The sequence below is a fragment of the Pelodiscus sinensis genome, chromosome 1 (assembly GCF_049634645.1).
Source record: "Pelodiscus sinensis isolate JC-2024 chromosome 1, ASM4963464v1, whole genome shotgun sequence".
Classification (NCBI taxonomy): Eukaryota; Metazoa; Chordata; order Testudines; family Trionychidae; genus Pelodiscus; species Pelodiscus sinensis.
The window spans coordinates 231,545,297-231,559,564 of NC_134711.1; the positions used below are offsets into that span (position 1 = coordinate 231,545,297).

Here is a 14,268-nt window from a genome sequence, read left to right on the forward strand (position 1 = left end):
AGTGCACCCCTATCCTTTTCTGCCAGAAGTTTATGGGAAAGGACGCATAGTAACTAGCCAAGCAGGCTTATTACATTATTATACAAAAACTTTTAAAAGTTGCTTTACGTGTTGTATGTAGTGATTAGTAATGCAAGTAGTGTTTTTCTAGTTAGTGGAGACCACATCAGATAAGCACTGATTACTAAGCATTTTACGTGTCCATTAACTGATAAATTCTATAAAGTGGGAGGTACCTTGAAATGAGGTTGCATATCTTGTTCCTATTGGCATGAATTGCAGAAGCAAGTATATAAAGTTTCCACTAATCTCTGGCATGTTGTGTAATAGAGGAATCCATGCAGAGGACCAGTCATACCAACCCTGCTGAGTCTCTCCATTCTGAATTGTCCAGGTAGGTTCAATTTCTATATTAACATTTAAATTTAATTCAGTGTGTGAAGGAGAGTCAAATTAAAGATCACACACAAATAATTAATGACCATGCTGTAAGAGCCATTCCTTTGGCATAAATAATTTTATCATCATACTTACGTGATCCTTTATTTCTGATGTAAACAATGTTGAAGAAAAAGGACTCCAGATTTGTGTGGAATACAGGTAACTTTGTAACTAAAATGAAAGACTACCCTTGAAATTTGAAACTATTTGTCCCTATTTCCCTAGTTAAACATTTACTTACAATTCAAATATAGGAAAGAAGCTTCTTGTGGTTTTTATAGCACTATATTTTCCACATTGTGATACCTGTTTCAAAATATTGCATTAGTACAATATGTATTGCATTTGTGCTAATATAGTTATGTTTTAATGGTGGACTTTCTGAACTTTACAATGCAGTGTTGATTATTGTGGAAAGAACTGATTCCCTTCAGAGGTATTCCATAAGTATAATGCTGTGCTCGTTATGTTAAAGTGTCATTTTCTGACAGAGGGAAAGCTTTGTGGATTGCTACAGGCTGAAGATAACATCTGGAAGGTAAATGGGTACTCATTATGAAGGCTTCTAAAATTCCTTCGCATTATGGGTATCGTCTGGTATTTTATATCAAAGGCTCATAAAATATTGCTTATAAGTAAATGACTTTAGTATTAATTTTCAGTTTTTCCTTTTATGAAATGTATACGTTTTATAATGTTGAGTCATATTTCTAAACAATATTATATATAATATCCATATGTATTGCCAATATGCAGTTTTGGGAAACAGCTAATAACTGTGTGTGGTAACACAGCTATATAAGCAATATTACTTCTGTAGGCAACTACTCTTCTATAACACAATAGCAAGGCAGCTGAGGCTACTTGCTGCTTTGCAGGGTCAGACACTTCATATCTGTATTTTCAGACATTAGAACTAGACTGTCTCCTTTACAGTCTAAAAGTTTGGATAGTTGAACCCAGAAAGATATATGTCTTTCTCAGAACATGATATTTATTATTAGTATCAAAGGAAGGTTGCAGCAAGGCTGTTGGAGAATAACAGGAAAAGCTTTTATCTAGAGACTTGAAATTTTTGGCAGGATATTATGGAAATAAATCTATTGCATAAGTGTTTTTCCAGGAAACTCTTAGATAGTTTTTATATTAACATATTGTAAGTTCCAAATATATCTGCAAAAGGGGAAGAAGTTCATATTTGAATCCTTCATCACACTCTTTTAAGAGATTCCACAAATGTTTAAGGGTCCAAAGTTAGGCTGCATCTGTCCCTCAGCAAAGATACAGGAACCATTTGCCCAGGGGCCTGACTCCTCACATCTGATGCCCAATCTGATGCCTCACATCTTGATGTACAATGATATTCACTTGTGCACATTTAGCGTGATATGATACTAAATGAAAATGGTAGCATTTTACATCTGCTGTGCTCTCATCCTTCGCCTGAGGTGTAAATGATTGCACAAGGTATCAGGTATTGGAGAACCGGGTCCCTATTGTCATCAACGTGTTTAGACATTGGGAATCCTTGGTCACACTTTTATTGAGGTCATTTGTAGATTTGCCATTGGCTTTAATGGAAAATGAAAACAGAATCAAGTTTTTTATTTTAAATTTCTGTACAAGGTGTGTTTTGAAAAAACTTTTCTAACTATAACTCAACAAGTGCGGTATATGAATCCCCATCATACTGAAAACTGGTGCCAAAGCAAACCCAATGAGGTTTAAGAATGTAGTGTTATGGTGCAGTGAAGAAGCAACACTGTGGCTACAATTATTTGGAGAGAATTTGCCCTTGCAATGCTGCTATTTTACATCCACTCTGATGATGTAAACTGATCACAAACCCAGAAGCCTATGGACTTGTCTACACTATAGAGTCTGTGCCAATACAGTAATGTCAGCAAACCACCTTCGTGTAGATGTGGTGTATGCTGGCCAAAGGAGATCTTTTGTTGGCAGAGATTCACCACCCGTGTAAATAACCCTGGCTATGTCAGCAAAACACTATTCTATCAGTACAGCTGCATCTCCACCAGGAGTTTTGCTGGAATAGCTGTACTGGCTGGGGTGGGTGATTTCCCCTCTCCCCCCCCCCCCATGCTCCTACCCAACTTGGTTATGGAAGCAAAACTTTGAAGTGTAAACCAAGTCCTTGATAACCCTTTTCTGTGACACTATTATGTGTCTAAAGAAAGTACATAAAAACATAAGAACTGTCATACTAGGTCAGCCCAAAGGTCCATGTACCCCAGTATCTTGTCTTCCAACAGTGGCCAATGCCAGGTGCCCCAGAGGGAATTATCAGAATAGACAATCATCAAGTGATTCATCCCTTTTCACCCATTCCCAGCTTCTGACAGAAGCTAGGGACATCATCCTTGCCTATCCTGGCTAATAGCCATTGATGGACCGAAACTCTATGACTTTATTTTTTAAAGTACAGTACTTTTGTGAGGCAATTGTTCCTTAATTGGAAGGTAGAAGGGAAACCAGCAAAATAGAGACAATGGATTTCAGGAAGGCGGATTTTGGTAACCTCAGAGAGCTGATAGATAAGGTCCCGTGGGAATCAAGACTGAGGGGAAAAACAAAAACAACTGAAGAGAGTTGGCAGTTTTTCAAAGAGACATTGTTAAGGGCCCAAAAGCAAGCTATTCCGCTGCATAGGAAAGATAGAAAATACAGCAAAAGACCGTCTTGGCTTAACCACGAGATCTTGCATGATCTAAAAATTAAAAAGGAGTCATATAAAAATGGAAAGTAGGACAAATTACAAAGGATGAATATAGGCAAACAAAACTGGAATGCAGGGGCAAGATTAGAAAGGCAAAGGCACAAAATTAGCTCAAACTAGCTATGGGAATAAAGGGAAACAAGAAGACTTTTTATAAATACATTAGAAGCAAGAGGAAGACCAAGGACCTGGTAGGCCCACTGGTCAGTGAGGAAGGAGAAACAGTCACAGGAAACTTGGAAATAGCAGAGATGCTTAATGACTTCTTTGTTTAGGTCTTCACCAAGAAGTCTGAAGGAATGCCTAACATAGTGAATGCTAGTGGGAAAGGGGTAGGTTTAGAAGATAAAATAAAAAAAGAACAAGTTAAAAATAATCTAGGAAAGTTAGATACCTGCAAGTCACCAGGGCCTGATGAAATGCATCCTAGAATACTCAAGGAGCTGATAGAAGAGGTATCTGAGCCTCTAGCTATCATCTTTGGAAAATCATGGGAGACAGGAGAGATTCCAGAAGACTGGAAAGGGGCAAATATAGTGCCCATTTGTAAAAAGGGAAATCAGAACCCAGGAAACTACAGATCAGTTAGTTTAACTTCTGTGCCAGGGAAGATAATGGAGCAAGTAATTAAGGAAATCATCTGTAAACACATGGAAGGTGTCAAGGTGATAGGGAACAGCCAGCATGGATTTGTAAAGAACAAATCATGTCAAACCAATCTGATAGCTTTGTTTGATAGGATAATGAGTCTGGTGGATAAGGGAGAAGCGGTGGATGTGGTATACCTAGACTTTAGTAAGGCGTTTGATATGGTCTTGCATGATATTCTTATCAATAAACTAGGCAAATACAACTCAGATGGGTCTACTATAAGGTGGGTGCATAACTGGCTGGATAACCATAGTCAGAGAGTATTTATTAATGGTTCACAATCCTGCTGGAAAGGTATAACAAGTGGGGTTCCACAGGGGTCTGTTTTGGGACCGGCTGTCTTCAATATCTTCATCAACGATTTAGATATTGGCATAGAAAGTACGCTTATTATGTTTGCAGACGATACCGAGGTGGGAGGGGTTGCGACTGCTCTGGCGGATAGCGTCATAATTCAAAATGATCTGGACAAATTGGAGAAATGGTCTGAGGTAAACATGATGAAGTTTAATAAAGACAAATGCAAATTGCTCCACAGGAACAATCAGTTTCACACATTCAGAAATGGAAGCGACTATCTAGAAAGGATTATGGCAGAAAGAGATCTAGGGGTTATAGTAGACCACAAACTGAATAGGAGTCAGCAGTGTGATGCTGTTGCCAAAAAAGCAAACATGATTCTGGGATGCATTAACAGGTGTGTTGTGAGCAAGACATGAGCAGTCATTCTTCCACTCTACTCTGTGATGGTTAAGCCTCAGTTGGAGTATTGTGTCCAGTTCCGGGCACCATATTTCAAAAAAGGTGTGGAGAAATTGGAGAGGGTCCAGAGAAGAGCAACAAGAATGATTAAAGGGCTAGAGAACATGACCTATGAAGGAAGCTTGAAACAAATGGGTTTGTTTAGTTTAGAAAAGAGAAGACTGAGGGGGGACATGATAGCCGTTTTCAGGTATCTAAAAGGGTGTCATGAGGAGGAGGGAGAAAACTTGTTCATCTTGGCCTCTGAGGATAGAACAAGAAGCAATGGGCTTAAACTGCAGCAAGGGGGTTTAGGTTGGACGTTAGGAAAAAGTTCCTAACTGTCAGGGTGGTCAAACACTGGGATAAATTGCCCAGGGAGGTTGTGGAATCCCCATCTGTGGAGATATTTAAGAGTAGGTTAGATAAATGTCTATCAGGGATGGTCTAGATCAGCGTTTCCCAAACTATGGGCCGCGGCCTGGTACTGGGCTGCGGGAAAAAAATACCGGGCCTCAGCATGGCTGCTGGGAGGGGAGCAGAGTGGGGCGGGCTGGGAGGAGGGGGGAAGGAACTGGCTGCTGGGAAGCAGTGCTGGGGGCAGCAGGGCTGTCCCAGTGGAGATGTGGGCAGGCGGGCGGGCAGCGAAAGCAGGGCTAGGAGTGGCGCAGCTCTTCCGCGGAGATCCGGGTAGGCGGCGAAAGCAGGGTCGGGAGTGGCGGGGCTGTCACACAGAGATCCGGGCAGGCGGGCGGCGAAAGCAGGGCTGGGGACAACGGGGCTGTCCCGAGGAGATGCGGGTGGTGAAAGCAGGACTGGAGGAGTGGGGCTGTCCTGTGGAGATCCGGGCATGTGGGCAGGCAGCGGAAGCAGGGTTGGGGGCAGCTGGGCTGTCCCGCAGGGGGTGGGTGGGCGGGCAGCAGAAGCAGGGTTGGGGGAGCAGGGCTGTCCAGTGGCGGAGATTGGAGAGGGCAGGTGGTGGAACCAGGGCTTCACGGGGGCAGGGGGAGCTGGCCGGGGGAGATCAGGAGGAGGAGGACGGGAGAATCAGCTGCTGGAAGCAGAGCTGGACGGGGGTAGCGGGGCTGGTGTCGGGGGAGGGTCGTTGGGGGAGCGGGGCTGACCGTAGGGGATTGGTTGGGGGTGGGGGCAACTGGCCGCTGGAAGCAGGGCTGGACTGGGGAAATTGGGAAGAGAAATGGGGGGGGGAGCAGGACTGACCTGGGCACATGCAGACCCTGCAGACCCTGGCAGATGAGTGAGTCTGGCCAGGGATTCCATTTTGCTCCCTCCCCCGCCACATACCCTCTCTGGAGTAGTTGTGAACTGCCTGGCAGGTAGACACACTCAGACAGCGTGAGCACATTTACCAGTCAGGCAGCTAAGGACTAATACACCTAATTATAATAAAACGTACCTAATTAGAAAATACCAGGCATTTTATGTCTGGTAATTTCTCAATTTCTTTCCCAGACAAAACCTTCAAATGCCGGACTGTCCAGTACAAAACTGGACACCTGGCAACCCTACCCCTCCTTGCACCCTCCCTCTTAGCCAGATACCCTACCCCCAATCGGCTCCTGCTCCCGCCTCAGGAAGTGCTCATGTGGCGCCGAGTCCCCCAAGCCCTGCCCCAGGCTGGGCAGAGGATGCAGCCGGGTGAAACACTGAAAATTTATTCATTTTTCATTCTTTTTTTATATGTGTTTATATTTTGGGGCTGCAAAAGACAGTACTGAAAAAAACCGGGTTCCAGCTGAAGTAAAAAGTTTGGGAAACCCTGGTCTAGCCAGCTTTCTATCCATCTTACAGTCCATTTATCCAATCCATATTCCCTTAACTTGCTGGCAAGAATATTGTGGGTGACTGTATCAAAAGCTTTGCTAATGCTGGCACTGGGGGGCTTTGGGAGGACCAGAAACAACTTATTTGAATATGCAGATATGCAAATGAATGTGACTGGTCCTCCAAAAGCTCGTGAATGGATTTACTGGTCCCCGTGTCAAAAAGTTTGGGAACCCCTGGTCTAGACAGTATTTGGTCCTGCAATGAGGGCAGGGGACTGGACTTGATGACCTCTCGAGGTCCCTTCCTGTCCTAGTATTCTATGATTCTATGAATTTATATAGGGAAAGAATATCTGTCAAGGGATATAAACTTCATTCTCCAGAGATAAAAGCTTAGATTTTTTTTTTTAGTAAATAGCCAACGCTACCTCTCAACAACTGGGGGAGTTGTGACTGCTCATGATTTTCTATTAAGCTTCAAACTCAGCCTTGTACTTGCTTCCACGAGGCGTACAGATAGTTCGGAATAGGAAGCCTAATCTGAACTATCTAGTTCGGAATAGGAAGCCTAATCTGAACTATCTAGTTCGTGCCGTGTGTAGCCGCGGGGCACGGAGTCTGCACTAGGGGACATTTAAAAATGGCGGCGCCCGGCAACATGCAAATGAAGCCCGGGAAATTCAAATCCCGGACTTCATTTGCAAGTTCGTATGACTACATTAACCACCCTAGTTCGAACTAGGGTGGTAGTGTAGACATACCCCCTTTTATCACTCACACACACTCTAAAGTTGGAAAGAGATTTTGAATTTGGACAATCTCTAATCTAGGTAATATGTGCACTTCTTCAAAAGCAGATTGCTACCTTTATTTTTCTGTCATCTTGATGAGGTTTATGCTTGTTTAACAAAATAGCTCTAAAATAAATACTAAAACAATTGTCATTTTCATTGAGATAAATACGCTATGGACAGAGAACCAGTCATTTCACAAAAACTTCCTTGGAAGAAAACATTTCCTGATTTGGAAAAGAAAAAAAATTGTTCTGAAGTGCTTCATGCCTATGTAATGTCCAATAACCTTAAATGCCTTCCATTTCTGTGTTAGACCAGAGGATGGTTTCTTTTCTCATTTATCTGACTCAAGCTACATCTAGACTACATCCCTCTGCCGACAGAGGGATGCAAATCAAGCACTTTGGAAGTGCAAATGAGCCCGAGGTTTAAATATCCCTGGCTTCATTTGCATACTCACGCTCGGGCGCTGTGCCGATCACACACCATTTCAAAAGTGAAAGTAAAGTGTAGCCACAGCTCTGCTGACAGTGGGGAGCTTTTTTGGCAGATCCTGTACTCCTGTACTCAAAAACTGAGGATTACAGGATCTGCTGAAAAAGCTCCCCGCTGTTGGCAGAGCTGCGGCTACACTTTACTTTCACTTTTGAAAGGGCGCATGATTGGCACAGCGCCCGAGCGTGAGTATTCAAATGAAGCCCGGGATATTTATACCCCGGGCTCATTTGCACTTCCAAAGTGCTTGATTTGCGTCCCTCTGTCGCCAGAGGGATGCAGTCTAGACATAGCCTCATGGGGTACGTCTACCTCTGGTATCCCAAAATCGCTATCTTGCAACTTAACAAGCTGTCCATTATTTCAAAATATTTTTTGAAATAACGGGCGCACTATTTCAGCATCCTGGTAACCCTAGTGGAATAAGGATTAAGGGATGTCTCGAAATAGCACGTTATTTTGAAATGTGGTGCTGTGTAGATGTACCATATTTCATAATAAGTTATTGTGAAATAGTTTCAAAATAAGATATGCAATTTGTGTAGTGCAAATTGCGTATCTTATTTTGAGTTTAGGGTGCTGTGTAGACACACCCGTAGTCTCTCAGAAGATAAACAAATAGGTCCAGATTTTTAAAACCGGTGCTATTACGTTCAATGTCACAAAACCTTACTCATTTTTAAAAAGGATTTAGGCACTCAGTAGTCTAAATTCCATGTCATATCTTTTTGAATGTGAGATTTAGGCTGGTAAATCAGATAGGCATTGCAACAATGAATGAGCAGTGCCTAAATAGTTTTAATAATCTGGACTGTAATGACTAATGTGAAGAATATTTGTATCTCTTGTTTCCCTGGAGAATGCAGGGCTACATTTCCCTATTTAGGAAGAACCCATGAATGGCAACAGTTTTAAAATACTACCAAGATGGACCTCAATTGTGGAATAAAAATCAATAACCCTACTTACATGCATAAGTATTTGCAAGATCAGGGTCCCCAGTTGGATTTAGATTTGATGTAACCTAGAGGTGGAAAACTCTACATTCCCTCAACCAAATGTTTGAATTATCCAGCTGTCCACCTGAGGCCTTTAGAAAAAAGTTTTAAAACAAAATATGTACTATGTGGAAAAAGCAGATTTAAAAACAAAAATCTATGAAATTAGCTTAACGTTGACTGAAAACAGATGGCATTCCTGTCTTGGATCAAATTAAAATCAGCTGAAAATGTTCAGCTTTCTATCTGTGATCTGCAGACTCCTGGTGGTCCACAGGCTGTTTGGCTGTTTAACATATGCAAAGGGGGCCACACCTTCATTTGAAGTTCTTTTAGGGGTCCCCAAATGGAAAAAAATATGAAAATCACTGATGAACATTATCTTTAAAATTTCTCACTATTTGTCTTTATTACATTTTGATGGATGAGTTTAAGATCGAGATGAAATTTAGTGCTAAAATCTTATCTTTTCTGTCATTTCTGAATCTCCCTCAAAAGTATCATATAATGGAAAGTCCCATATTTGCTCTCAAGTGATTTTTTTTGTTATCATGTTTAAAATCTTAAAAAATCCCCTGGCTGCTATTGAGCATATTAAATTTGGAAGAAAAAGACAGTTCTATCTAGATAGCTACATATAAAAATAGTGATTTTGAAAGTACCCTGAAATCTCAAAACTAACTTTGTTTTACACTTCAGGCTTGGCACATGCCTAGACCTAGATGAAATAAAAAATGCAATAGCTTAGTCTGAAGACATTTGATGTTTAAATAAAAAGGAAGCACAGGAAGTGTGAAGACAGCATACATGTGCAGTATGTTACTTACCTATTATCCAACATAATTTGTGCTTTCCTTATTTATAAGTAGGAGTAAATTACGTTTTTGTAATTTACTCCTACGTAGAGTTCTCTTGAAGATTGCTCTATTACCTGCAACAGATGCAAGAGCTTCCTAATTAAATGATGACTGAACTTGAAGTTCTTGTGACATGTCAGTAATATTATTTTTGTCACAAAAATGTAAAACTTATAAAATGAAAATTAAAAAGTAAAATAAATGTTGAAAGAAAAAAAGTCTTTAATTTTTTTTTTACATATTCCAAATTAGTGGAGTTTTTGGCATTTCTGTTTGGGTATGTCTACGCTATAGTGTATTTTTAAAAATATATTATCTAACATCTACACACAAAATGCACTTCAAAATAGCATTTTGCTATTTCAAAATAGCGCGTCCACTGAGTGGACACTGAATTGCATTTAAGGCCGGCTGGAACCAGGTCCAGCAGGGCATCAGGCCAGGAGTTTGTGTGGCTGCTGCCTGAGGCTATCTGAGACCTGTGCTTAAAGGGACCCCCCACCCTGGGCAGCTGGTTCTCAGCTTTCCCTGCTTGCTTGCCTACCTCGATGAGGGACAGCAAAGCATTTGTGTCTCTGTGTGCTTTGGTTGCCTCAGTCAGGACACCACAGCTCTCTGCAACATGGAGCCTAGACCTAGATGAAATAAAAAATGCAATAGCTTAGTCTGAAGACATTTGATGCTTAAATAAAAAGGAGGCACTCTGGTGTTTCTCGTGAACGCATTGATGTGAGTCTGGCTGCATTTTCTGCAGGCTGCCATCCAGGAGGTCCATCGGGAGACTGTCAGTATCCAGGAGGCCCTGTGGGAGAGCTTCCACCCTAACAAGCACTAAGAGCCTCCCTGGTCTGCCTCACTGGGGGCTTGTGCTTCACTCCTCCCCCACATCATTCCACTTACCCTCCCAGCCCCCCTTCCTGATGTCAAATAAAATACACGTATTTTCATGAACACAAACTCTCTTTATTTAACAAAACTGGGGGAGGGTTAAACTGGTGAGACTGGAGAAAGGAGGTGGGAGAGGGAAGGAAAGAGGGTGAGAAAGGGGAGGGGGAAACCTTGGAGGAGGAAGCTGAAAGGGAGAAGCAAGGGAAAGAAAGGGGAGGGAAAGCTCAGGGCTCAGGGTGGGGGGTCTTGCTGGACCAACCTGATTTTCATGCAAACCTGCTCCTGGGTTTGCATGTGGCCTATAGCGGCCAGTCTGGCAGCTATCCTGCCTTAGACGGCTGCGTTCCTCCATCTAGTGAGGAGATCACGGATGTTGGGGGCATCCCCCCCAAACCTAAGGTCCACCCTGATCTCCACCCTGGACCAGGAAGGTGCCCACCTTCTCCAGGCCCTGGCAGGCTCCTGGGAGCTGGCAGACTGCTCCTGGGGAGCGGTGGAGGGCTGGCTGCCAGTGGCTCGCTGGCTCATGTTTTGGGGCCACTGGGTCAGGGGCAGTGACTGCTGGCTCTGGGCTGGCAGGCTTGGAGCTGGCACAGGCACTGTGGCCAGAGTTAACCCCTTTAAGGGCTCTGGGGAGGGAGGGAGGAGAGGGGAGGAAGAGGAGTGTTCTTGTTTGAGGCTGGAGTGGCCACCAGGGCACCCTGGGAAGGCTGGAGGCCCCCTATTTTGAAATAAGTGTCTACACAGCACTTATTTCGAATTAGCTATTTCGAATTTGGAATTATTCCTCATAGAATGAGGTTTACCAAATTCGAAATACGTGCTCCACTATTTTGAATTTATTTCAAAATAGCTATTTGGCTGCGTAGACGCTAGTAGAGCTAATTCGAAGTAACAGCTGTTATTTCGAATTAACTTTGATGTATAGACATACCCTTTCATAGGAAATTTCAAAAATCTTTGAAATGTCAAATTTCTTTACAAAACTGAAGTGCTGAATTTTGATCTGCTCTAGTGATACATGAAGCTCTTCAGGCTGCCAACTTTAGCTGGACTGTACTTATTCTCTCTTTTGAGATGTTGTCTGGCTGCTTCTTCCTAGTGAATGGGCAAAGTGCCTGAGGTGGCATGTGAGCAGGATTCATCTCAGAATTTGGACTCCTAGTTGTATCATTAGCTTTCCTGAACTACGCTAGTCACTGATTGATATGGAGTGTGATGTAAATTCTAATTTGCTAATTCACAAGCCCCTTGTCTGGTTCAATGTAGGGCATGGCTATGTTTACAAATCTTCATATGTGTGTACACATTACACCCTTTCCCCCTTAATAAAGTATTTTATTGGGGAAGTGCTAAGTCATGCTGCTCAGTGTGAGTTCTAGCAGGCACAGTGAAGTCTCTGGAACTTTCTGGTACAGCCTGTAATGGGAATAGGCCTGCTGCTGCACCCATTAAGGGTGCAGTGTTCAACTCTTTCTTGCACATCTGTCTGGCCCATGTCTGCTCCTCTTTTCGGTGTCCTTAATGCCATTAATGGCAGTAATACATTCCTGCACCATTCTTGTGTTAGGTGATTGCCAGGACTGAGGCTGACACCACTTTGCATGAGGAACACAAGACTTGGAGGCTCCTTATGCTATACCTGCTATTATGCATCTGCACATGGGGTTGAGGCAATCTTGGCCTTCATTTAAAGCACAGAGATATTGTTCATGCTTGGAGAAGCCAAGGATTGTTTAAACAGATTTTGCTCAGACTTTTGGAACAAATTCACCTTTTAGCAAAACCTCAACTTTGGAAACATCAGCAAAAATATGTTTTTTTTCTTCACCATAAGAATACCCATATTGGGTCAGACCAGTAATCTGTCTAGTCTAGTCTCCTGTCTTTCGACAGCAGTCAGTACCCGGTGCTTCAGAAGGAATGAACAGAACAGGCAATCATCCAGTGATCCATCTCCTGCCGTCCATTCCCAGCTTCTGGCAAACAGAGACTAGGAACACTGCAGCGAGCAGCAACAAGAACTGTAATAGCAGTGTCAACCTCCAACTCATATTGGCTAATGAAGCAATTGCTATAAATCAAGCTGTAGAAATAGCAATCAGCAGGCTGTATGACCCAGTTTATCATCACCCTATATTGTTATCTCTTAATCAATGTTCATCTTTATCAGTACTCCAGAGATAGTACTGCGGATGCAATAGGAAAGCACTCTGCATAATCCACTCTTTCTTTTTATTTCTCAATTTAGAAACATGATGGGCCTTCTGCACTTGATGCTGCTATCTACTCTCCTCTCAGTTTCCATGACATCAGAATCATGTAAGTCTCATGTTACAAATCTGTGATAATGTGTTCTACAAAAGTAACTTGAATGTCTCCAAACAACGGACACATCATGTAAAACTAGCTGGCTTAGCTCAAACCACTAAATACAGTTGAAAATTAATCTCAGGTAATGTTGGATAAAGTTATTAAAATACATCAACCATTGTCTGTCCATGAGATATTAAACTAAGCTTCCTTTGTCTGCTTCTAGTAGCCGTGCAGATGAAAGGAAGAGCTCCTTTATGAAAGGATAACTGGTATTCTAGGTCCCAGTTCAACAAAATCACCTAGGTACATGTTTAAGTTTCACTGAAGTCCAGCATATGTTTAAATGCTTTGCTATACTGGAGCCCTAGCTAACATCTCCTCTCTCATTCAAGATGTTTTTTTGCATATTGTTTTGTGAGATGTTGGCTAAGTGCAAGCATGACTGCCAAGCTTTGCTAAACTAGACCCCCCACCCTTATTTATGTTAATAGTCTCTTCTGCTTCAGTTTGGCCATGCAAGTAGAGGCTGTTGGATTGTCTCTACATCCACTGTCTACTAGTGTAATATTATTTAGGCCTGTGGTGCTCAAACTTTTTTTTTTCCATTGGCCACTTGGGAATTGCTGTGGTTTTCGGTGAATTACTGAGGGTATGTCTACACTATCCTCCTAGTTAGAACCGCACTTGCAAATGAAGCCCGGGATTTGAATTTCCCGGGCTTCATTTGCATAAACCGGGTGCCGCCATTTTTAAATCCCGGCTGGTTCGAACCCCATGCCGCGCGGCTACACGCGGCACGAACTAGGTAGTTTGAACTAGGCTTCCTAGTTCGAACTACCGTTACTCCTTGTGGAATGAGGAGTAACGGTAGTTCGAACTAGGAAGCCTAGTTCGAACTACCTAGTTCGTGCTGCGTGTAGCCGCGCGGCACGGGATTCGAACCAGCCGGGATTTAAAAATGGCGGTGCCTGGCTTATGCAAATGAAGCCAGGGAAATTCAAATCCCGGGCTTCATTTGCAAGTGCAGTATGCCTACATTACCCCGCTAGTTCGAACTAGCGGGGTAGTGTAGACATACCCTGAATGATCTTTCCAAATGTTGTTTATACTGTTAGGTAACTATTGTAAAGTGCTTTGGATAAAAATGTTATATAAAAAACTCAATTAATTTTGTTGTACAAATAAAGGCTCACAACACATATTTTAATACCAGTAGGCTTACCTTTCTAATGTGATGGATGTGCCTACTTTTGTGAACAAGGTTCAGGGAAGTCAGGTGTAATGTTTGTCAGCTTTAGCTTTAGTTCAGGTTCAACATTCATTTTGATTCTGTATTTGGACATGAGGGCAGTAAGTGTAGCAAATGGAATCAGAAAACTCACTGCTTTGTCTGCAAGTTCTGGTACTCTCCAGGTTTTAGAATCCAAAACTCAATTAGCGAATGGCTTTTAAATTCTGACCATAATGTTTCATCTCAAGAAAGCTTCAACAAGCACTCTTGTACCTACTTGGACAAACAAAAGGGCACCTCCCCAATTTCAATTCTGAGAGGGTTATGTATCC

At 42.5% G+C, this 14,268-nt stretch overlaps 1 protein-coding gene across 2 annotated transcripts in view; it reads left to right on the plus strand.

Annotated features, from left to right (window-relative positions):
• Positions 1–237: 237 nt before the first annotated feature.
• Positions 238–14,268, plus strand: part of IL1RL1 (interleukin 1 receptor like 1) — a 41,954-nt gene continuing 27,923 nt past the window's right edge. The window contains exons 1-2 of one of the 2 annotated variants that reach the window (XM_075917375.1): positions 238–394; positions 12,641–12,711. In XM_075917375.1, coding sequence (XP_075773490.1) covers positions 339–394; positions 12,641–12,711 — 127 coding nt within the window. In that variant the 5' untranslated portion in view covers positions 238–338. Of the gene's footprint in view, positions 395–752; positions 980–12,640; positions 12,712–14,268 lie in introns of those variants that run through there. The other variant, XM_075917376.1, reaches the window with a different exon arrangement.